At 39.2% G+C, this 25,483-nt stretch overlaps 1 protein-coding gene across 3 annotated transcripts in view; it reads right to left on the bottom strand.

Annotated features, from left to right (window-relative positions):
- CCNB3 (cyclin B3) overlaps nt 1–25,483 on the bottom strand; it is a 72,610-nt gene that overhangs the window by 37,146 nt on the left and 9,981 nt on the right. For 2 of the 3 annotated variants that reach the window (XM_082610186.1, XM_082610187.1), the window contains exons 4-7: nt 24,132–24,229; nt 15,163–18,226; nt 14,151–14,249; nt 12,687–12,779 (exon numbers count right to left, since the gene is read on the bottom strand). In XM_082610186.1, the coding sequence (XP_082466312.1) occupies nt 12,687–12,779; nt 14,151–14,249; nt 15,163–18,226; nt 24,132–24,229 (3,354 nt within the window). The remainder of the gene's footprint in view (nt 1–12,686; nt 12,780–14,150; nt 14,250–15,162; nt 18,227–24,131; nt 24,230–25,483) is intronic. The other variant, XM_082610188.1, reaches the window with a different exon arrangement.

Genomic DNA, 25,483 nt, shown 5'->3' with positions numbered 1-25,483 from the left:
CAGGGGTGTGGAGGGCAAAGTGGAGAGATTCCGGCACAGAGGATCGGTGCCCTCAGGCACACACCGGCCAGAGAGGCTTGTCTGCTCGGCCGCCAGGGCGGGTGGGGCTGGGAGCTGAGGCTCGGGTTTCAGTGGGAGCGCATGGAGAGGACTGGGGCTGGCGGCAGGAAGAGAGCCTGAAGGGGTTAGTGCACCACGGCTAGCCCGGAGGGAGTCCGGGGGAAAAGTCTGGAGCTGCCGAAGAGGCAAGAGACTTTTTCTTCCCTTTTGTTTCCCGGTGCGCGAGGAGAGGGCATTAAGAGCGCTGCTTAAAGAAGCTCCAGAGACGGGCGCGAGCCGCGGCTAAAGGCGCGGACCTTGGAGACGGGTGTGGGACGCTGGGGCTGCTGCTGCCACCGCCACAAGGCCTGTGTGCGAGCGCAGGTCACTGTCCAGCCCCCCTTCCAGGGAGCCTGTGCAGCCCGCCACTGCCGGGGTCCCGGGACCCAGGGACGGCTTCCCCAGGAAAGCACACGGAGCACCTCGGGCTGGTGCAACGTCACGCCGGCCTCTGCCGCCGCAGGCCCGCCCTGCACTGCATGCCCCTCCCTCCCCTCGGCCTTAGTGAGCCAGAGCCCCCGAATCAGCGGCTCCTTTAAACCCATCCTGTTTGAGCAAAGAACGGACGCCCTCCGGTGACCTACGTGCAGAGGCGGGGCCAGGTCCAAGGCTGAGACCCGGGAGCTGTGAGAGCAGAGAAGAGACAGGGAAATCTCTCTGTGTAGCCTCAGAGGCAGCGGATTAAAGCTCCACGGTCCGCTTGATGTGCCCTGCGCCTGTGGAGTGCATGAATGGACAGCAAATCATCCCAAATTGAGGAGGTGGACTTTGAGGACAAGATTTAAGATTTTTTCCCCTTTTCCTCTTTTTACAACGAATTATCCCAAATTAAGGAGGTGGACTTTGAGAGCAAGATTTCAGACTTTTTCCCCTTTTCCTCTTTTTACAACGAATTATCCCAAACTGAGGAGGTGGACTTTGAGTGCAAGATTTTCGATTTTTTCCCCCTGTTCTCTTTTTGTGAATGTGTATGTGTATGCTTCTGTGTGAGATTTTCTCTGTATAGCTTTGCTTCCACCATATGTCCCAGGGTTCTATCTGTCCGTTTTTTTCTTTCTTTCTTTTTCAATAATTACTTTTTTATTTTAATAATGCTACTATATTTTATACTTTATTCTATTTTACCTTATCTTCTTTCTTTTTTTGCTACCTTCCCTTCCTCCCTCCCTCCCGCCACCCCTTTCTTTCTTTCTCTCTTTCTTTTCTTCCTCCCTCCCTCCCTCCTGTCTTTCTTTCCTTCTTTCTTTCTTTCTTTTTTCTTTCTTCCTTTCTTTCTTTCTTTCCTTCCTCCCTCCCTTCTTCCTTTCACTCTTTTTCTTTCCTTCCTCCCTTCCTCCCCCTTCTTCCTTTCACTCTTTCTTTTTCTTTCTTTCCTCCCTCCCTCCCTCCTTTCTTTCTTTCCGTCCTTCCTCCCTCCCTCCTTTCTTTCTTTCTTTCTTCCTTCCTTCCTACCTTCCTATCATTCCTTCTTCCTTTCTTTCTCTCTCTCTTTCTTTCTTCTACTAATTCTTTCTTTCCACATTTTCTCCCTTTTATTCTGAGCCGGGTAGATGAAAGGCTCTTGGTGCTGCAGCCAGGAGTCAGTGCTGTGCCTCTGAAGTGGGAGAGCCAACTTCAGGACACGGGTCCACAAGAGACCTCCCAGCTCCACATAATGTCAAGCGGCAAAAGTCTCCCAGAGAGCTCCATCTCAACACCAGCACCCAGCTTCAGTCAACGACCAGCAAACTACAGTGCTGGTCACCCTATGCCAAGCAACCAGCAAGACAGGAACACAACCCCACCCATTAGCAGAGAGGCTGCCTAAAAACATAATAAGGCCACAGACACCCCAAAATACACCACCAGACATGGACCTGTCCACCAGAAAGACAAGATCGAGCCTCAACCACCAGAACACAGGCACTAGTCCCCCCCACCAGGAAGCCTACACAACCTACTGAAACAACCTTAGCCACTGGGGACAGACACCAAAAACAACGGGAACTACGAATCTGCAGCCTGCAAAAAGGAGACCCCAAACACAGTAACATAAGCAAAATGAGAAGACAGAAAAACACACAGCAGGTGAAGGAGCAAGATAAAAACCTACCAGACCTAACAAATGAAGAGGTAATAGGCAGTCTACCTGAAAAACAATTCAGAATAATGATAGTAAAGATGATCCAAGATTTTATTTCCAAGATCCAAAATCTTAGAAATAGAATAGACAAAATGCAAGAAAGAGTTAACAAGGACCTAGAAGAACTAAAGATGAATCAAGTATCCATTAAAAACACAATAAATGAAATGAAAAATACTCTAGATGGGATCAATAGCAGAATAACTGAGGCAGAAGAACGGATAAGTGAGGTGAAAGATAAAATAGTGGAAATAATTGATGCAGAGCAAAATAAAGAAAAAAGAATTAAAAGAACAGAGGACAGTCTCAGAGACCTCTGGGACAATATTAAATGCACCAATATTCGAATTATAGGGGTTTCAGAAGAAGAGAAAAAGAAAGGGACTGAGAAAATATTTGAAGAGATTATAGTTGAAAACTTCCCTAATATGGGAAAGGAAATAGTTAATCAAGTCCAGGAGGCACAGAGAGTCCCATACAGAATAAATCCGAGGAGAAATATGCCAAGACACATATTAATCAAACTGCCAAAAATTAAACACAAAGAAATCATATTAAAAGCAGCAAGGGAAAAACAACAAATAACATACAAGGGAAAGCCCATCAGGTTAAGAGCTGATCTCTCAGCAGAAACTCTGTAAGTCAGAAGGGAGTGGCAGGACATATTTAAAGTGATGAAGGAGAAAAACCTGCAACCAAGATTACTCTACCCAGCAAGGATCTCATTCAGATTTGATGGAGAAATTAAAACGTTTACAGACAAGCAAAAGCTGAGAGAGTTCAGCACCACCAAACCAGCTTTACAACAAATGCTAAAGGAACTTCTCTAGGCAAGAAACACGACAGAAGGAAAATACCTACAATAACGAACCCAAAACAATTAAGGAAATGGGAATAGGAACATACATATCAATAATTACCTTAAATGTAAATGGACTAAATGCTCCCACCAAAAGACACAGAGTGGCTGAATGGATACAAAAACAAGACCCATATATATGCTGTCTACAAGAGACCCACTTCAGACCTAGAGACACATACAGACTGAAAGTAAGGGGATGGAAAAAGATATTCCATGCAAATGGAAATCAAAAGAAAGCTGGAGTAGCAATTCTCATATCAAACAAAATAGACTTTAAAATAAAGACTATGAGAAGACACAAAGAAGGACACTACATAATGATCAAGGGATCGATCCAAGAAGAAGATATAACAATTGTAAATATTTATGCACCCAACATAGGAGCACCTCAATACATAAGGCAAATACTAACAGCCATAAAAGGAGAAATCGACAGTAACACAATCATAGTAGGGGACTTTAACACCCCACTTTCACCAATGGACAGATCATCCAAAATGAAAATAAATAAGGAAACACAAGCTTTAAATGATACGTTAAACAAGATGGACTTAACTGATATTTATAGGACATTCCATCCAAAAACAACAGAATACACATTCTTCTCAAGTGCTCATGGAACATTCTCCAGGATAGATCATATCTTGGGTCACAAATCAAGCCTTGGTAAATTTAAGAAAATTGAAATTGTATCAAGTATCTTTTCCGACCACAATGCTATGAGACTAGACGTCAATTACAGGAAAAGATCTGTAAAAAATACAAACACATGGAGGCTAAACAATACACTACTCAATAACGAAGTGATCACTGAAGAAATCAAAGAGGAAATAAAAAAATACCTAGAAACAAATGACAATGGAGACACGACGACCCAAAACCTATGGGATGCAGCAAAAGCAGTTCTAAGGGGGAAGTTTATAGCAATACATTCGCATCTTAAGAAACAGGAAACATCTCGAGTAAACAACCTGACCCTGCACCTAAAGCAATTAGAGAAAGAAGAACAAAAACTCCGAAAGTTAGCAGAAGGAAAGAAATCATAAAGATCAGATCAGAAATAAATGAAAAAGAAATGAAGGAAACAATAGCAAACATCAATAAAACTAAAAGCTGGTTCTTTGAGAAGATAAACAAAATTGATAAACCATTAGCCAGACTCATCAAGAAAAAAAGGGAGAAGACTCAAATTAATAGAATTAGAAATGAAAAAGGAGAAGTAACAACTGTACAGAAATACAAAAGATCATGAGAGATTACTACAAGCAACTCTATGCCAATAAAATGGACAACCTGGAAGAAATGGACAAATTCTTAGAAATGCACAACCTGCCAAGACTGAATCAGGAAGAAATAGAAAATATGAACAGACCAATCACAAGCACTGAAATTGAAACTGTGATAAAAAATCTTCCAAGAAACAAAAGCCCAGGACCAGATGGCTTCACAGGCGAATTCTGTCAAACATTTAGAGAAGAGCTAACACCTATCCTTCTCAAACTCTTCCAAAATATAGCAGAGGGAGGAACACTCCCAAACTCATTCTACGAGGCCACCATCACCTTGATACCAAAACCAGACAAGGATGTCACAAAGAAAGAAAACTACAGGCCAATATCACTGATTAACATAGATGCAAAAATCCTCAACAAAATACTAGCAAACAGAATCCAACAGCACATTAAAAAGATCATACACCATGATCAAGTGGGGTTTATTCCAGGAATGCAAGGATTCTTCAATATACGCAAATCAATCAATGTGATACACCATATTAACAAACTGAAGAAGAAAAACCATATGATCACCTCAATAGATGCAGAGAAAGCTTTTGACAAAATTCAACACCCATTTATGATAAAAACCCTGCAGAAAGTAGGCATAGAGGGAACTTTCCTCAACATAATAAAGGCCATATATGACAAACCCACAGCCAGCATCGTCCTCAATGGTGAAAAACTGAAACCATTTCCATTAAGATCAGGAACAAGACAAGGCTGCCCACTCTCACCACTCTTATTCAACTTAGTTTTGGAAGTTTTAGCCACAGCAATCAGAGAAGAAAAGGAAATAAAAGGAATCCAAATAGGAAAAGAAGAAGTAAAGCTGTCACTGTTTGCAGATGACATGATACTATACATAGAGAATCCTAAAGATGCTACCAGAAAACTACTAGAGCTAATCAATGATTTGGTAAAGTAGCAGGATACAAAATTAATGCACAGAAATCTCTGGCATTCCTGTAGACGAATGATGAAAAATCTGAAAGTGAAATCAAGAAAACACTCCCATTTACCATTGCAACAAAAAGAATAAAATATCTAGGAATAAACCTACCTAAGGAGACAAAAGACCTGTATGCAGAAAATTATAAGGCACTGATGAAAGAAATTAAAGATGATACAAATAGATGGAGAGATATACCATGCTCCTGGATTGGAAGAATCAATATTGTGAAAATGACTCTACTACCCAAAGCAATCTACAGATTCAATGTAATCACTATCAAACTACCACTGGCATTTTTCTCAGAACTACAACAAAAAATTTCAAAATTTGTTTGGAAAAACAAAAGACCCCGAATAGCTAAAGCAATCTTGAGAACAAAAAATGGAGCTGGAGGAATCAGGCTCCCTGACTTCAGACTATACTACAAAGCTACATTAATCAAGACAGTGTGGTATTGGCAGAAAAACAGAAAGACAGATCAATGGTACAGGATAGAAAGCCCAGAGATAAACCCACGCACATATGGTCAACTTATCTTTGATAAAGGAGGCAGGAAAATACAGTGGAGAAAGGACAGCCTCTTCAATAAGTGGTGCTGGGAAAACTGGACAGGGACATGTAAAAGTATGAGATTAGATCATTCCCTAACACCATACGCAAAAATAAGCTCAAAATGGATTAAAGACCTAAATGTAAGGCCAGAAACTATCAAACTCTTAGAGGAAAACATAGGCAGAACACTCTATGACATAAATCACAGCAAGATCCTTTTGGACCCACCTCCTAGAGAAATGGAAATAAAAACAAAGATAAACAAATGGGACCTAATGAAACTTAAAAGCTTTTGCACAGCAAAGGAAACCATAAACAAGACCAAAAGACAACCCTCACAATGGGAGAAAATATTTGCAAATGAAGCAACTGACAAAGGATTAATCTCCAAAATTTATAAGCAGCTCATGCAGCTCAATAGCAAAAAAACAAACAACCCAATCCAAAAATGGGCAGAAGACTTAAATAGGCATTTCTCCAAAGAAGATATACAGACTGCCAACAAACACATGAAAGAATGCTCAACATCATTAATCATTAGAGAAATGCAAATCAAAACTACAATGATATATCATCTCACACCAGTCAGAATGGCCATCATCAAGAAATCTAGAAACAATAAATGCTGGAGAGGGTGTGGAGAAAAGGGGGAACACTCTTGCACTGCTGGTGGGAATGTGAATTGGTACAGCCACTATGGAGAACAGTACGGATGTTCCTTAAAAAACTACAAATAGAACTACCATATGACCCAGCAATCCCACTACTAGGCATATACCCTGAGAAAACCATAATTCAAAAAGAGACATGTACCAAAATGTTCATTGCAGCTCTATTCACAATAGCCCGGAGATGGAAACAACCTAAGTGTCCATCATCCCATGAATGGATAAAGAAGATGTGGCACATATATACAATGGAATATTACTCAGCCATAAAAAGAAACGAAACTGAGCTATTTGTAATGAGGTGGATAGACCTAGAGTCTGTCATACAGAGTGAAGTAAGTCAGAAAGAGAAAGACAAATACCGTATGCTAACACACATATATGGCATTTAAGGAAAAAAATGTCATGAAGAACCTAGGGGTAAAACAGGAATAAAGACACAGACCTACTTGAGAATGGACATGAGGATATGGGGAGGGGGAAGGGTAAGCTGTGACAAAGCGAAAGAGAGGCATGGACATATATACAGTACCAAACGTAAGGTAGATTGATAGTGGGAAGCAGCCGCATAGCACAGGGAGATCAGTTTGGTGCTTTGTGACCGCCTGGGGGGGTGGGATAGGGAGGGTGGGAGGGAGGGAGGGAGACGCAAGAGGGAAGGGATGTGGGAACAGATGTATATGTATGACTGACTCACTTTGTTATAAAGCAGAAACTAATAAAAAAATAAATAAATTAAAAAATACTTGCCTTAAGAGTCAAGTTAAAAAAATAAAAATAAAAAATAAACGAAAAAAAATAATAAAGTCTATTTTGTCTGATATGAGAATTGCTACTCCAGCTTTCTTTTGATTTCCATTTGCATGGAATATCTTTTTCCATCCCCTCACTTTCAGTGTGTATCTTTCCCTAGGTCTGAAGTGGGTCTCTTGTAGACAGCCTATATAGGGATCTTGCTTTTGTATGCATCCCGCCAGTCTGTCTTTTGGTGGGAGCATTTAATCCATTTACCTTTAAGGTAGTTGTCAATATGTATGTTCCTATTACTGTTTTCTTAATTGTTTCAGGTTTGTTCTTGTAGGTCTTCTCCTTCTCTTCTGTGTCCTGCCTAGAGAAGTTCCTTTAGTATTTGTTGTAAAGCTGGTTTGGTGGTGCTGAATTCTCTTAGCTTTTGCTTGTCTGTAAAGGTTTTAATTTCTCTGTCGAATCTGAATGAAATCCTTGCTGGGCAGAGTAATCTTGGTTGTAGGTTTTTCCCTTTCATCACTTTAAATGTGTCCTGCCACTCCCTTCTGGCTTGCAGAGTTTCTGCTGAAAGATCAACTGTTAACCTTATGGGGATTCCCTTGTATATTATTTTTTGCTCTTCCCTTGCTGCTTTTAATATTTTTATATTGTATATAATTTTTGATAGTTTTATTAATATGTGTCTTGGCATGTCTCTGCTTGGATTTATCCTGTATGGGACTCTCTGCGCTTCGTAGACATGACTGACTATTTCTTTTCCCATGTTAGGGAAGTTTTCAACTATAATCTCTTCAAATATTTTCTCAGTCCCTTTCTTTTTTCTCTTCTTCTTCTGGGACCCCTATAATTCAAATGTTGGTGCGTTTAATGTTGTCCCAGAGGTCTCTGAGACTGTCCTCAATTCTTTTCATTCTTTTTTCTTTATTCTTCTCTGCTGTAGTTATTTCCTCTATTTTACCTTCCAGGTCACTTATCCGTTCTTCTGCCTCAGTTATTCTGCTATTGAACCCTTCTAGAGAATTTTTAATTTCATTTATTTTGTTGTTCATCATTGTTTGCTCTTTAGTTCTTCCAGAAAGAACTAAAGAACCAGAAAAAGACAGTACAAAAATATTTTGAAAAAGAACACTACAGACCAACATCCATCATAAACACAGACGCAAAAATCCTCAACAAAATATCAGCATATAAGATTTGCAATATATAAGAATAATACGCCAGAACCAAGTGGAGTTTATCCCAGGAATATGAGCCTGCTTCAATATTTAAAAATCAATATAATCCACCACATCAATAGGCTAAAGCCAAAAAAATAAATCAGTAGATGCAGGAAAAAAGCATTTGACAAATTTAACATTGTCATGATAAATATATATCACCAAACTAAGAATGGAAAGTAAATTTCTCAACCTGATCAAAGGTAGCGGCAAAAACTCTACAGTTAAGATCATACTAATGGTGAAAGATTAACTGCTTTATTCCGAAGATCAGGGACAAGGCAAGGCTGTCCACTCTTACTGATCCTATCAACATCATAATGAAGTCCTGCACAGTGCAATAAGACACAAAAATGAAGTTAAATGTATACAGGCTGGAAATGGATCAAACTGTCTCCATTTGTAAATGACATAATTGTCTATGTAGATAACTTCAAGAAATCTACCAAAAAAAGAACTCCTAAGATTTAATAAGTGAGTTTTAGCAAGATCATAGAATACAAGGTCAACACACAAGTATCAATATTTCATATTGGCACTGTACAAATGGAAACCAAAAAAAAATGTTTAAATACCATTTACAATAGCTACAAAAAAAGAAAATATTTGGGTATAAATCTAACAAAACATGTACAGGATCTGTATGGTTCTTTATAAAAAATCAAAGAAAATCTAAATACATGAGAGACATACTACATTCACGGTTCATGGGTTGGAAGATTCAACATAGAAAAAATTGTTGATTCTATTCAAATTCACCTATAGATGTGTATTGGGGGTCCCCAAGACCACCCCCAGGTACAATGATTCCTAGGATGACTCACAGGACTCAGCACATAGTCACACTCATGGCTATGATTTATTATAGCAAAAGATACAAAGCAAAGAGAAAAGGAGCATGGGCAAAAATTGGTGAAAACCAGAAGCAAGCTTCCAAGAGTCCTATTCCTGCAGAGTCTCTCAGGATGCAGTTAATTCCTCCAGCAATAAGATGGAACAATATGTGTAAAGTGTTGTGTAACAGGGAAGCTCATTAATGACTCAGTGCCTAACATTTTACTGGGAGCTGGTCACATAAACACTCTGCCTAACATGGACCAAAATTCCAGACTCGCAGAAGGAAAGCAGGTGTTCAGAATAAACCATATTGTTTGCACAAAGAGTTTAGGCACAGTTATCATTAGGGGAGAATTTTACAGCAGTGTAGGGAACTGCTTACCAATCAAGTTCCCAGATGCCAGCCAAAGGGCAACCTTGCAAACAGGCCTTTCTAAGGCTAGCAGCATCATGCCTGTTATGTTAACTCTTTTCTGCACAAGATGTAATTCAATTCCAATCAAACCCTCAGCAGGATTTTTTAGTAGATATAGACAAACTGATTCTAAAATTTGTCTAGAAAGGCTAAGACACTAGAATAGCTAAAACAATTTTGAAAAAAAAGACAGAATAGAGTTGGAAGTATCATGTTACCTCGTTTTAAGACTTACTATAAAACTATAGAAATAAAGGCTGTGATACTGGCAAAGGGATAGACACAGATCAATGAAACAGAATATTTAAAAAAGTATAGAAATAGACCCACACAAATAAGGCAAACAGATTTTTGGCAAAGGTGCAAAAGCAATTTAGTGGAGAAAGTATATTTTTCCACAAATGGTATTAGAACAATTAGACATCCATATGCAAAACAATGAAACTTGACTTCAAAACCTGCATACCTTGTAAAAAATTAACTCAAAATGGATTATAGATTTAATGTTAAGCTATAAAACTTTTAGATAAAATACGGGAGAAAATATTCATGACCTAGGTTTAAGCAGAGTTCTTAGACATGACACAAAAATTGCAATCCATAAAGAAAACACTGAAAAACTGGACTATCAAAATTAGAAATTTTTGCTCTGTGAAAGACACAGATAAAAGAATCAAAAGACTACAGACTGGTAGGATATGTTTGTAAATCACACATCCAACAAAGGATTTGTATCCAGAACATGTAAAGAACTCTCATAACTTGACACGGAAAATAAACTACCCAATTTAAAACTGAGCAAAAGACACAGACACTTCATCAAGGAGGATATACAGATGACAAGTATGATGTTCAACATCATTGGCAAATGCAAATTAGAACTATGGTGAGATTCCTCTACACATCTATATGGCTAAAGTTTAAAAAAAAAAAAAAAACAATACCCAGTGCTGACCAGGAATGCAGAGCAGCTAGAACTCTCATATATTGCAGGTGAGAGTGCAAGATGATACAGTCACTCTGTAGCACTTTCTCATTAAGTTAAACATACGTTTATCATATGACACAGCAATCCCACTCCTGGGTATTGACGTTAGGAATGAAAACTTATATTCACATAAAATGCTTTAAATTAATGTTTATAGATGTTCTTTTCACAGTCTCAGAAACTGGAAACAACCCAAATGACCTTCAATGGGTGAAGGGTTAAACAAACCTTGATACATCCATACCATGGAATACTACTCAGCAATCAAAAGGAATGAACTATTGATACACACAACTTGGACAGATCTCAAGGGAATTATGGTGAGTGATAAAAGTCAATCTCAAAATGTTACAAAGGTCAAAAAGAGAAAAACAAATACCATATGCTAACACATATATATCGAATCTTAAAAAAAATGGTCCTGAAGAACCTAGGGCTAGGACAGGAATAAAGATGCAGACATAGAGAATGGACTTGACACGGGGAGGGGGAAGGGTAAGCTGAGACGAAGTGAGAGAGTGGCACTGACATATATACACTACCAAATGTAAAACAGATAACTAGTGGGAAGCAGCTGCATCACACAGGGAGATCAGCTCGATGTTTTGTGACCACCTTGAGGGGTGGGATAGGGAGCGTGGGAGGGAGATGCAAAAGGGAGGGGATATGGGGATATATGTATACATATAGCTGATTCACTTTGTTTTACAGCAGCAACTAACACAACAATGTAAAGCAATTATACTCCAATAAAGATGTAAAAAAAAAAGCGGGGGATAATAAACACACAAATGTTAACACTGTTTGTAGGTTATGGGATCATAAGTAATTATAATTTCTTACTTTGCTATAATAATTGTGAATTTTGTGCAATAAAATAATAACAGCTTTTTTTAAAAAAAAGATTCAGTTCATCATTCCTGCTGCTAGAGATATTTTATCTGTTATCCATTTATTTCCTATCCCTACTCCCAGTTTCATGCCATCTGTGAATTTGATGAGATAATCTTCCCTGTTCTCATCTACATCACTTATAAAAATATTGATCAGAACAAAGTCCACTGGCAGTCTACTAGAAATCTATTTCTTGCTTGGTAATGATCAGCAATCTTTGTGATCAATTTTATTTATTTAATATTTACTCAAATTCTACTCTTATCTAATTTACTATTTTGCATCATTTCCATAAGATGACATTTTCATGCTTTGCTGATGTTCAAATATACCATGTCTACCACATTTCCCTGGTCTGTCACTCCAAAGTGAGCCTGAACCATTACTCTGGTACTTAAAGGATATTAAACTATATTACATTTTCTTCCCAATTATATAGTAAGACTCTGCTGGGGATATACTATGCCTTATATTTCCTTGCAAACTCCACAGCAATCCTTTCAATTCCATTCATTCAACAAATATTTATTGACACCCACTACGTCCAGGTACTATTCTGGGCTATCCTTTGTTAGTATAAAGTGATAATTAAGTATTCATAACAATATTCTCTCAACATCCAACCCTCAACAAACAGCCATCTGCCCTGTTTGGGGCTACAATGTCCTTCCTATTACCCATCCCATCCAAAGCTTGAGAGACTTTGTCAGTAACCCCTATCCAAATCACAAGATATACTTTTACAGGATTTTGAGACTGATTAAACTGCCACACCATCATTGCCTTTTCTAGAAATCTCTCTCCTTCCACTGGGTTCTCCGAGTGACTTATTAATAACATTCTTATAGTACTTAGTATATTCTACTTTGTATTGTTCTTATCTGCCTGCTTGTCTTATCTTGTCCCCTAGGTCATAAGCTCCCTGAGGGCAGGAATCATGGCTTATTCAGCTCTGTAGACCCAGTAAATTTTTACTACGTTTGGGACCTGGCAATGCTGAATGAATAATTGATAAAGAGAATAGCAGCCCCTTAAGGTAGCAGTTGTCAGGCTTACCTGCACCTCCACCAACCAGTCCACGAGAATGGCCCTCATGTCACTGTTGATATCATTCTGCCTGGTCATGTATTTTTTAAGTATGAACTTTTCCTGGCAGCAAGAAGAAAGAAGTGTTAACAAATAAACTCTTCTTGTAGTTCAAAAATCGTAACTTGGGAAAAAATATTTGCAACTAATATCTCAGAAAAAAAAAATTGTAACCTAACATAAGTAATTTCCTCAGGGTTCTAAATCATTATTTTCAGCTGGTATCAGATAGGGGCAGATAAAAGTATCCTTTTCCAGACAAGTTTCTGTTATCCTTAGGAAATGGACACACATGATATTTAAGTGTCAGGGTAGATATGGAGGAGTCCAGGAGAATATGGAATATGGGCAGGAATACACCTATGACTATAGATGAATACCAAAGAGATTCTGCCCCTTCTTTGCAATTCAGTCTAAAGCACAATACCAGGCTGTGTAGAGGAGTCCTTCTCAAACTTTAACATGCATACGTGAAAGATACTTGGGGATCTTTAAAATTCACATTCTAATTTAGAAGGTCTGGGGTGAGGCTAGGTTTCTGCATTCCTTTTTTTTAAATTTAATTCTATTTATTTTTTTATACAGCACGTTCTTATTAGTTATTGATTTTATACATATTAGTGTATATATGTCAATCCCAATCTCCCATAAGATCCTCAAGTGACACCAATACTGCTGAGCTAAGGCCTGCACTTTTAGTATAGTAAAATTATCTCTTGCTTCCTCCAAGGTATACTAGAAAAAGTACAGGCTCTGGAGTCAGTTAATCTATTGCTGTGTCTCTAGAGAGAAGATGCGATATTCATCCTTCCTCTTATGCATGGCCTGCTAAAATTCTAGTTAGTAGATAACCTTGGTCCCATCTGTTCCACTCAGAGACAGAAGAAAATTTGGAATTGATGAATATTAGTGGTAAAAGAGACTGGCAGATTTCAAAGGAGAAAGAAAATTTCAACAGGCTGGAGAGCTGGAATAAAAGGTCTGGTTTTACATATGATGCCAGAAACTTGCATAGAGAAGGGAAAAGATCCCTAAGAGCAGTCACTCAGAAAGAGCCCGCTTGACAATTTTGTGTCTGAGATTACCTCCTCAGCAATTAGAGGTGTAGGCTTATGGTCTCCAAGGTAATTAGACTTTAGTTCATATCCCAGATCTACCACATACTATTTGTGTTGACTGAGCAGTTTCCCCCAACTATGAAAAGGAGATAATAATACCTACCATCATGAAGTTATTGGGAAAATTAAACAAGATAATGTTTATAAATCCCTTAGCACAATACTTAACTCATAGTATGCTACCAGTAGATGTCAGTTGCTGCTATTATTGTTTTCATCATCATTATTACCTCCCCTTTAAACTTGCAATTGAAGGATGTGTGATGAGAAAATGAGAACTGGAAATCATTGCCCTTTACCCTCACCACCTACACACCTCTCTCTCCTTCATGTAACTGAAGATATCCTTAGCATATATTGAGTTGAAAACTGGATCACTGTGGTCCTTGTCAATATCCTCCAGTGGGGTCATCTGCTTGGAAATCACCAGAAAGACATATTAAGAGAAAGATTCCAAGAAAAGCTTAGCACACATACATAAAAAATGACTCTTTTCTTCCCACTGTCATCTTCTCCTAAGGTTCCTCAAGCCTTATATGTCCTGGGCCATAACAGAGCACCCCTTGGCCCTGTAATCCTCATACTGTTGAGTAACCAAGAAATGCTTAGTCCTCCTGTACACACCTGCTCTGCCCTAAGAACCAGACACTATTTTTACAGGTAAGCTCAAGATTCTCCAAGAAAGACATTCTTGTCTTACTCTTTCAAATTATGCCACCTGTCTTCTTAGGTCCCTTGTTATGTCTCAGTGCTTTGATCTGGCCCAGTTCATCTTCTTGTTAGCCTTTTCCTCCCTTCTACACCTTTAACCAGGTTGTTCTGCCTACAAGAGGGGTCTTTCTTCTCCTGCTTGCCAAATCTCATCCCTTAGTCCTTCCAATTTACAACTTAAAGACCATCTTCCTTGGAAGATGCCTCTGTGAACTTAACCCATCTTTAGCTAAGGTCCAATGTAATGCAGATTGCAATTACTAAGAAAGGCAATTTCCTGAAAGAAATTGTCTAACCACTACTGAAAGGCGTATATATACATACATACATATATACATACATACATACATACACACACACACACACACACACACACACACACATATATATATTTACACACACACAGTATTCCAGACCCTTGGGGGTATTCCTGGAATAAATACTTTCTAATTGTTCAGGTACATCACTATGCTAATCACGAAGTCAAGAGATTCTACAAGGCCCACTTGATTTAATACCAATTGCTTAGGAAGGCAAAAAAAATCTCTTTGCTAGCAGCCACCTCCAGGACAACAAAGAACACTTCATCTAATTTAATAAGAAAGAAAGCAGAATACCTCCTTCTCTGATCTCTTGTCCTGAGATGAGAAAGGTTCACTGGAACTGGATTCACAAGTACCGGACTGGCTTGTGGTACTGAACTTGCCCACACTGGACATGGTGACAGTGCTGGACAAGCCTGTTCTAGAGTCAGGGGCAATGGTGGACACATGTGGGCTGGTTTCAACTTGGAGGATGATGAAATCTTTGAGAAACGTGTCTTCTTTGTGAGTGAGATTCTTTTGCAAGGCCAATGGCTCCTTGGAAGACAAGTCTTTCTCACTGCTGGGCTTCTCCTGCAAGGCCAAGGGCTCCTTCAGGATAGCCTCCTCCTCAATTGTGGGATTCTCCTGCAAGGCCAAGGGCTCCTCAAAGAGGGTCTCTTTCTCACTCGTGGGCTTCTCCTGCAAGGCCAAGGACTCCCTCAAGATGATTTCCTTCTCAATGCTGGGCTTCTCCTGCAAGGCCTGTGGCTGCTTAATAAGGGACTCCTCTTCACTGGTGATGTTTTCTTGCAAGGCCAACTGCTTTTTCAAGAGGAACACCTCCCCCTGAGCAGTGGGCTTCTTCTTTAAAGATAATTGCCCCTCTATGCTCACTGCCACCTCAGGGGAGAGCTCTTCCTTCAGAACCAATGGTTTCTTGAAAAGAAACTCCTCTTCAGTGGTGCTTTTGTCCTGCAAAGCCAACAGTGCCTTCAAGGAGTCCTCTTTGTTATCAGTCTTCTTCTGCAAGGCAAAAGACTTCCTGCAGAGGGGCTCATCTTTGTTGGTAGGTTTAACATGCAATAAAAATGGCTCCTGAAAGGGGAATTCCTCCTCAGTGATAGACCTCTCCTCCAAGGTCAGTGGCTCCTTAATATATGATTCTTCTTCAGTGGTGATATTCTCCTGCAAGGCCAATGGCTTCTTTGAGAAGGACACCTCTTGCACAGTGGTGTGTCTCTCTTTCAGTACAGATGGATCCTGGAAGAGGAACTCCTCTTCAGTTGTAGACTTTTTTGTAAAGGGCAACAGCTCCTTAAAGAGTGATTCCTCTTCAGAGGTAGTCTTCTCTATGACCAGTGGCTTCTTTAAGAGGAACGTCTTCCCCTGAGTGATTTGCCTCTTTTTTAAAGATACCGGTGTCTTGGTAAGAATTGCCTCATCAGTTGACGACTTCTTCCTAAATGACATTGGCTCCATAAAGGAGGAGTCCTCACCTTCACCAATCATATTCTGCAAGTCCAACTGTTCTTGGAAGATAGGCATCATCATTTGAGTGGTACACTTTTTCTTCTTTAAAGATAATGACTCCTTGGTAGAGATTGCCACATCTGTGGTATGTTTCTTCCTAAATGACACTGGCTCCATAAGAAATTCATCTTTACTGTCTATATTCTCCTGCAATGGCCATAGCTTCTTCAAGAGGGCCACATCCCCCTGAATGGTGTGCTTCTCTTGCAGTGCAGATGGTTTCTTCAAGGGGGACTCCTCCTCAGTGGTAGGCTTTTTTTTAAAGGATAATGGCTCCTTAATGAGTGACTTCTCTTCAGAAATGGTCTGCGATACTAGTGGCTTGGTCAAACAGGACATCTTACCCTGACTGGTACACTTCTTCTTTAAAGATAACAGCTTATTAGAGGAGGTTGCCTCCTCAATGGTACGCTTCTTGTTAAAAGCCAAAGGCTCCCTTAAAAGGGACTCCTCCTCAGTTGGAGTCTTTTGCAAGACCAATGGCTTCTCCAAGATGGACACCTCCTCCTGAGTGGTGTGCCTCTCCTGCAATGCTGATGGCTCTTGGAAAAGGGACTCCTTAGTGGTAGGCTTCTTCTTAAGGGATAACGGATCCTTAATGAGTGACTTCTCTTCAGAGGTGGTCTCCTGTAATACTAGTGGCTTCTTCAAGCGGTACCTCTTCCCCCAAGTGGTACGCTTCTTCTTTAAAGGTAATGACTTCTTGGAAAGGGTTGCCTCCTTAGTAGTATGCTTCTTCCTCAAGGAAATTGGCTCCATAAGAAATTCATCTTCACCATCCTTTTTCTCCTGCAATGCCCCTGGCTTCTTCAAAAGGGTAACCTCCCCACCAGTGGTGTGCTTCTCTTGCGACACAGATAGCTCCTGGAAGAGGGACTCCTCCTTAGTAGTAGGCTTCTTTTTAAAGGACAATGACTCTTTAATGAATGCCTTCTCTCCAGAGATGGTCTTCTGAAATACTAATGGCTTCTTCAAGTTGGCTATCTTCCCCTGAGTAGTGCACTTCTTCTTTAAAGATAATGGCCTTGTGGTGAGGGTTGTCTCCACTGTGGTAGGTTGTTTCTGAAAAGCCAATGGTTCCTTAAAGACGGAGTCCTCTTCAGTGTTGATCTTCTCCTGCAAGGCCAATGATTTCTTCAAGATGGACAGTTCTTGTTCACTGGTGTGCTTCTTTGGCAATGTAGATGGCTCCTGGAAAAGGCACTCCTTCTCAGTGGTAGGTTTTCTCTTAAAAGACAACAGCTCCTTAGCGAGTGACTTCTCTTCAGAGGTGATCTTCTGCAATACTAGTGGCTTCTTCATATAGGACATCTTCCCTTGAGTGGTACACTTTTTCTTTAAAGATAACAGCTCCTTGGTGGTGGTTGCCTCCTCAGTTTTAGGCTTCTTCCTAAAGTTCTTGGGCTCCATAAAGAAAGAATCCTCTTCAACACTGATGTTCTGCAAGGCCAACTCCTCCCTCGTGCAGGACTGCTTCCCCTGATGTGTGCACATATTCTTTAAAGATAATGTACTCTTGTTGATGGCTGCCTTCTCAGTTTTATGCTTCTTCCCAAAAGTCACTGGCACTACACCATCACTGTCAGTCTCCTCCTGCAAGGATAGTGGCTTCTCTAAGAGGGACACCTCTCCCTGATTTATGCTCTTCTTTAATGACCTCTTGATGAGGATTGTATCCTCAGTAGTAGGCTCCTCTTTTAAAATGAATGGCTTTTTGAAAAGAGATGACTCCTCAGTAGTGGGTGTCTTGGAGCTGGTAGATATCTCCAGAATGTGCGGTTTATCTATAATATTTGGTACCATGGTGGTTGAGACTACTACTGGTGAGAGTTCCAGCTTATTACACCTGTAAAGGAAACAATGTCTGGGTAAGAAGAATGTAGTTCCTAGAATCCTCACCTACCATCTCGTTTTGTCACTCTACTTACTAAATGTATGGAAGTGGAAAGGGCTTCAACCCCAAGAGACTAGAGGGTAAAAATCAATGGGTACCATAGTAAATCAACTAAGTAGCACACGGTATAGTTTCTATGACCTAGGCCCCCATACTTTTCTAAAAAATTTCCCCTGAAATCCATGTTATTTATGCTTTCTCATATATATTAGCTTTATTTATATACAAAGGCTTTTATTATAATACCACATTGTATGAGTGACTAGCTTATATATGTCTCCCTCACTAGCTGCATTTATTTGTCTTTGTCTATCAGCACTAGGCATCTGATAAAATTCAGGTTGAAATTAATATTGTTTGAAGGCTTATGAGAGAGGATTATAAGTGAGAGGCTTATAAAAGGCTTATAAGAGAAAGTTGGGCTGGTACTTATTGTTCATGGTATCTAACCATATTCCTTTCACTCTAGGCTATTCACAAGATGCTTTCCTAGTGGAGATAATAAAAAAGACCAACATAAACATTTGTTCACATGTGTCAGATGCAAAGCTTTGTTTTGAATAGGACTGCATATCCAATCAGAGTGACTAACCTGGTGTGACCAAATATCTGGATGACTAGAAATCAGAATAAGAAAAGGGAGAGAATTAAAGGTAAATACGATCAGTCTGAACAAGAGTAAGTACCTTCAAAAGACTAGATATTATATGATTCCTTTTATATGAAACATCCAGAGGAGACATATCCATAGAGGTATATCCGTAACAGAAAATAGGTTGCTGGTTGCCTGAAGCTGGGAAGGGGTAGGGAGGAGGGTAGAAAGGGACTGGGAAAGAGAAGGGACTATAGGTATGAGTTTCTTTGGGGGAGTGCTGAAAAAGTTCTAAAATTAGATGGTGCTGATGGCTATACAACTCTATAAATATAATTTTTTTAAAAATTACTGAATTGTTAAAAAAAAGAAAAGGAAGTGCCTCAGAAGGTTCCATCTGACCAGATAGGTTCCAGGTCCCTCCTGATGAGAACTTTTAGAAGTAGTCTTCAGATAGGCTAGTTATGACAGAGCATGCATTCTGAATCTAGACTGCCTGGATCCAAACCCTGGCTCCTCCATTTACTGGGTGGGTGACCTTGGGCAAGTTAATGCTCTATGCTTCACTTTTTTCACCTGTAAAATGAGGGTCATAATATTACCTCTTCTATAGAATCATTGTAAAGATGTGAGCAATTGATATGCATAAAAACACTTAAAACAAATCATTGTTAGAACAATTACATGCCAATAAATCAGATAATTTAGACAAAGTGGACAAATTCTTAGGGAGGTACAAACTACCAAAACAGACTCAAAAACAGAAAATCTGAACAGGCTATAACAAGTAAAGACACTGAATTAATAATCAAAAACTGCCCACAAAGAAAAATCTAAGCCCAGATGGCTTCACTGATGAATTCTACCAAACATTTAAAGAAGAACTAATACCAATATTACATGAACTCAGGAAGAGGTAAGAATAGTTCCCAAGTCATTCTATGAGGCCAATATTATTCTGATACCAAAAGCAAAAACATCAGAAGAAAACTCAAGTCCGATATATCTTATGAACACAGATGCAAAAATCCTCCACAAAATCCTAGCAAACCAAATCCAGCAGTATATAAAAGGATTATACACTGTGACCAACTAGGATTTATCCCAGGAATGCAAACTTAGTTTAACACCTGAAAATCAATTCATGTTATCACACCATATTAATGGAATAAAAACGAAAGCTACATGACCATCTCAGTAGATCTAGAAAAATCATTTGACAAAATTCAATACCTTTTCATGATAAAAGCACTCAACAAACTAGGACTAGAAAGGAGATTCCTTTACTATGAAAGAACATCTATGAAATACCCAAAGCTAATGTCACAGCTAATTGTAAAAGACTGATGCTTTCCCCCTAAGATCAAGGAGAACACAAGGATGTCCAACTCTCTTTTTGGGGGGTGGAGGATTTGTCATGTAGTAGTGAATAACTAATATAGCATTGCTGACGCTTTAGAACTGAACCCCTCTGTTCTTTGAATAAAGTACAAACTCTTTGCCATGGTCCATAAGGCCATGGTGATCTTGCTCCTGCCTGCCTCTCCAAATCCAGCTCTTAAAAAACACTGGTATAGAAAGTAGATATTTAGTGTCTATGATGTCTAAAGCCTGGGGTGATCAGAGTAGGCTTCCTCAATAGAGTGACCAACTGTCCTTGTTTGTCTAGGACTGAGAGGGGTCCTGGGATGCAAGACTTTCAATGTTAAAACTGGGAAAGTCCTAGGAAAACCAGAATAAGTCAGTCATTCAACTCTTGGATGGTAAGGATGTTCAACTCTGAACACTTCTATTCAACACAGTACTAAAGGTTCTAGCCAGGGTAATTAGGGAAGAAAATAAAATAAAAGGGATCCAGATTGGAAAGGAAGAAGTAAAACTACTTATATTAGCAGATGACATAGTCTTATACATAGAAAATCCTAAGGAACCCACACACAAATATTATTAGAACTAATATACAAGTTCAGCAAAGTTCTGTGATTCAAGATCAATATACAGAAATCACATGTATTTCTATATCCTTGCAATGAACAACATGAAAATGAAATTATGAAAACAATTCCATGTACAATAGAATCAAGAAGAATAAAATGCTTAGAAATAAATTTAATAAAAGAGGTGAGAAATTTATACTCTGAAAAGTACAAAAATATGTTAAAAGAAATTAAAGATCTAAATAAATGAAAAGACATCCCATGTTCTTGGATTGGAAGACTTAGTATTAAGATGGTAATACTCCCCAAATTGATTTACAGGTTCAAGGCAACTTCTATAAGAATCCCAGCTGGCTTATTAGTAGAAATTGACAAGCTGATTCTAAAATTTATATGGAATTGCAGAGAACCCAGAAGAGCCAAAACAATCTTGAAAAAGAAGAACAGAGTTGGAGGAATCACACTTCCCAATTTCAAAACACACTACAGAACAACAATAATCAAGATAGCATAGTACTGGCATAATGAAAGACATGTAGGTCAATGGAATAAAATTGAGAGTTCAGAAATAAACACATTTACAGTCAGCTGATTTTCAACAAGGGTGACAAGACAATTAAGTGGAGAAAGATTAGTCTTTTCCATAAATGGTGCCAAGGCAACTGGATATCTATAAATACATGCAAATCAATGAAGTTAGACCCCTAACATACACCAACAAGAAAAATTAACTCAAAATGGATCAACAATCTAAGTTAAGAGCTAAAAATTTAAATCTCTAAAAAGAAAAAAAAATCTTAAAAGTAAATGTTCATGGGCTTCCCTGGTGGCGCAGTGGTTGAGAGACCGCCTGCCGATGCAGGGGACACGGGTTCGTGCCCCGGTCTGGGAGGATCCCACATGCCGCGGAGCGGCTGGGCCCGTGAGCCATGGCTGCTGGGCCTGCGCATCCAGAGCCTGTGCTCCGCAACGGGAGAGGCCACAGCAGTGAGAAGCCCACGTAATGAAAAAAAAAAAAAAAAAAAAAAAGTAAATGTTCATAACCTTGGATTTGGCAATGGTTTCTTAGATTATGATACCAAAAGCATAAGCAACAAAAGAATAAATTGGATTTCATTACAATTAAAAACATTTATGCCTCAAGGAACACCAAGAAGTAAATGAAAAGACCTACAGAATGGAAGAAAAGTACTTCCTAATCATATATCTGATCAGGGACTTGTACGTAAACTATATAAAGAATTCTTACAACTCAATAATAAAAAGATCAATAACCAAATATTTTAAATCGGCAAAGGATCTGAATAGACATTCCTCCAAAGAAGATATGCAAGTGGCCAATAAGCACATGAAAGATTCCCAAATCATTAGTCATCAGAGAACTGCAAATCTAAACCACAATGAGATACCATCCCACTCTCACTAGAATGGCTGTTAAAAAAACAACAAACAAACAAAAAACCCAGAAAACGGCAATGATGTGGAAAATTCAAAACCCTCATCCACTGCTGGTAGGAATGTAAGATAGTGCAACCACTATAGAATACAGTTTGGCCGTTCCTCAATGAGTTCAACATAGAACTACCATATGACCCAGCAATTACATTTCTAGTTACATATGCAAAAGAATTAAAAACAGGTGTTCAAACAAAAACTTTACACAGGTGTTCACAGCAGCACTATTCACAATAACCAAAAGGTGGAAACAATTCAAACGTTCATCAACTGATGAGTGGATAGACAAAATATGGTACATTCATACAATGGAATATTATTTGACAATAAAAGAGGATGAAGTACTGATACCTGCTACAACACGGATGAACCCTTAAACATCATTCTGAGTGAAAGAAGCCAGATACAAAAGATGACACATTGTACAATTCCATTTCTGGGAAACATCCAGTATGGATAAATCTATAGAGAAAGTAGACTAGTGGTTGCCTACAGATGGGGAGGACTGAGAGGTGGTAGCTAAAGGTAGAGTTCCTTTTGGGGTTGATGAAAACATCCTAAAACTCACTGTGGTGATGGCTGCATAACTCTGTGAATATACTAAAAAAACATTGAATTGTACATTTTAAGAGGGTGAATTGTGTATGTGAATTATATCTTAATAAAGCTGTTACCAAAAAAAAAACCCACTTAGGATAATGTGTGATTACAGTGAACTCTCAATAGATGTTAGCTATTAGCTCTAGCACTATTATTAGGGTCCATTTCACTGAACTCTGAATGAGGACAAGAATGTTTATGGCATTTTGTGAGGATTTCCCTGCTAAAGTCAGAACGCTGAAAGAAATTCAAGACAAAATAACACAGGGAATTAAGGTCAAAATACACATGCAAATCCCAGGAATTTCATTTCAGCAAGAAACTGAGTAGGGCTAAATGCTAATCTTCTGGTATGATTTCTTTCTACTGGGTAATTAGCAAAGTGTCCTGTGGACCTGGCATGTTAATTTTTTGGAGTTCCCCAAACTTTTCCCCTTACCATTTGGAACCCATGCTTAGCCGGGTTATAGCTATCTAGCTGATCTATTCTATTCTTCCAGAAAGAAGTAATTCCCACTGGAATGAGGAGAGGATATAAAAAGGTCTCACTCCACTTTCTAACTCTTCTTCTAATAGAAGATTTCCTAGGAGTAAATCCTTTTCCCGATCCTAGATGAGAATACTCCTATCTACTTGCAGAACCTATGATCAGTTCCCTATAACAGCTAGAAAACACACATTTTTGGCCTAAGGAGATAGTAGTTTCTCTACAGTAACAAGAAACAAACCTCCCCCTAAGGGTTCTAATGGGATAAGCAGACTGGCAAGCTATCAGCCAGCTACTGAGAATCCCCTGAAAAGTTAAGTTGAGTCCACACTCTCAACCACAGAGTAGCTCAGTCAAGGACTGAAGTACTAAAATAGAGAAAAGATGAGCACAAGACCTTTTGTCAAATACCTCAATGACAACAGCTCTTTCAATATGCACACACCATGTGGGTGGGTGACAGAGGGAGAGAGGGGGAGAGAGAGAGAGAGAGAGAGAAAGAGAGAGAGAGAGAGAGGGAGGGAGAGGGAGAGGGAGGGAGGAGGAGGGAGGGAGGGAGAGGGAGGGGGGGAGAGAGAGAGAGAGAGAGAAAGATTGGGGGTGGTGGTGAGATGAGGCCTATAATTCTTCAGCAATTTAGTCCATCTAAGTACCCAGAGTTAATGTAGTACTCACCACTGTAGCTCACTAAAAATGTTCTCAATGGGGACAAAAGGCAGTCAAAAGGATGTCACACCCTCTCCTTTACCATATAAAACAATGCCATCTGAGTGCCCTCATACTCACCGAGGAGCAGGTGTGCCCCTGTTTATCTTCTTGGAAACAACTTTAACAAGCTCATTACTGGCTTCCTTCTTGGGCTTGGCAGGTTGACTTTGAGAAGCCTGCAAGAAAAAAATAAAGGTGGGGGGCTGGTCTGGAGGAGGAAGCAAGGAAATGGAGAGGTAGAGGGAGAGAACCTCAAATTAACCAACAGGTGGTTCTCACAGGAAGGTCCTGACACACATCCACACCCTGGACACCTTGTTTGGGTGTTCCCAGGAACATTGATCAAAACATCTTACAACCAGTATGGTACTGGTGCCAACTAGTCGTGATGGAAGCTAGCAGTACAGTAGTCCTGGTGCATATTAGCTAAATAGCAGCCCTAAGTGATTTCAAGATACATATGATGTAGTTCTGATCTCCAATGTCAGGCATACTGGCTGGCAAATTCTCAAAAAGATGTTTTGTAAACATCACATTCCATTTTGACCCCATAAGATGTTCGGGGGGGGGGAAGGCAATATAACTCGCTTTGCTGCCTGAGTATACCAAGATCAACTAGCTTTTCAGGATAGACCTCTAATACAACACTACCTGTGATACATCTATCCCATCTCACTGAGGGGATATTTATTTAACATGGGGCTCTGGAGAGCTCCACCAGAAACTCTAATCATGACTAATTCTATTAAACAGTAGAAGAGACCATGGGACTGTGAATAATGTCAGAAAAATAATCTTAAAAGTTATGCCTTTAAAATGAAACAAATTGAATCTAATTATATTCCAAATAAATACCATAACCACACTGAAAGACAGAAGAAAGAAAACAGAAGGAAATACAAGATAATAAACAACTAATCCAAGTAAACACAGACTATACACCCTCACCAAATACGTCCTCAGTCAGGATGCGTTTGTGGGATGGTGGAGAATATTGCAAATAAATCTGGAACTCTTTTTAGTAGGTGTGTTTATTATGGTGGTGTGGAAGAAGTAATTCTGAAACTCTTTTAGATGTATTATAGTATTGAGTAAATGTGTTGATGATCTTGGGAACCATGGTTCTCATTGTAGAGAAGGAACATATAAACATGGATTGAGGAATACAAGAAAGAACCCTGTACGTTTTGGAATGGGAGCTGTGTGGACTCATGACTTCTTAAATAGGTATATGTGTATAACATCTGAGTATACAGGGGTGTGTGTATTTGTATATATAGATATATGTGTATATATATATATATATGTATATGTTTAAGTACAGATATGTGTGTATCTATATGTATATATACATGCAGACATTTCCTAACTCTGTATGCAGAAAAGGCAGAAAAAGCAGACACCCCAGTAGCACACCTAGCACTGAGATC

The sequence above is a fragment of the Mesoplodon mirus genome (genome assembly GCF_964341445.2).
Source record: "Mesoplodon mirus genome assembly, chromosome: X".
NCBI classification, from domain to species: Eukaryota; Metazoa; Chordata; class Mammalia; order Artiodactyla; family Ziphiidae; genus Mesoplodon; species Mesoplodon mirus.
The sequence above is the reverse complement of the archived record's forward strand: the minus strand, read 5'-3'. Positions and strand labels throughout refer to the sequence as shown.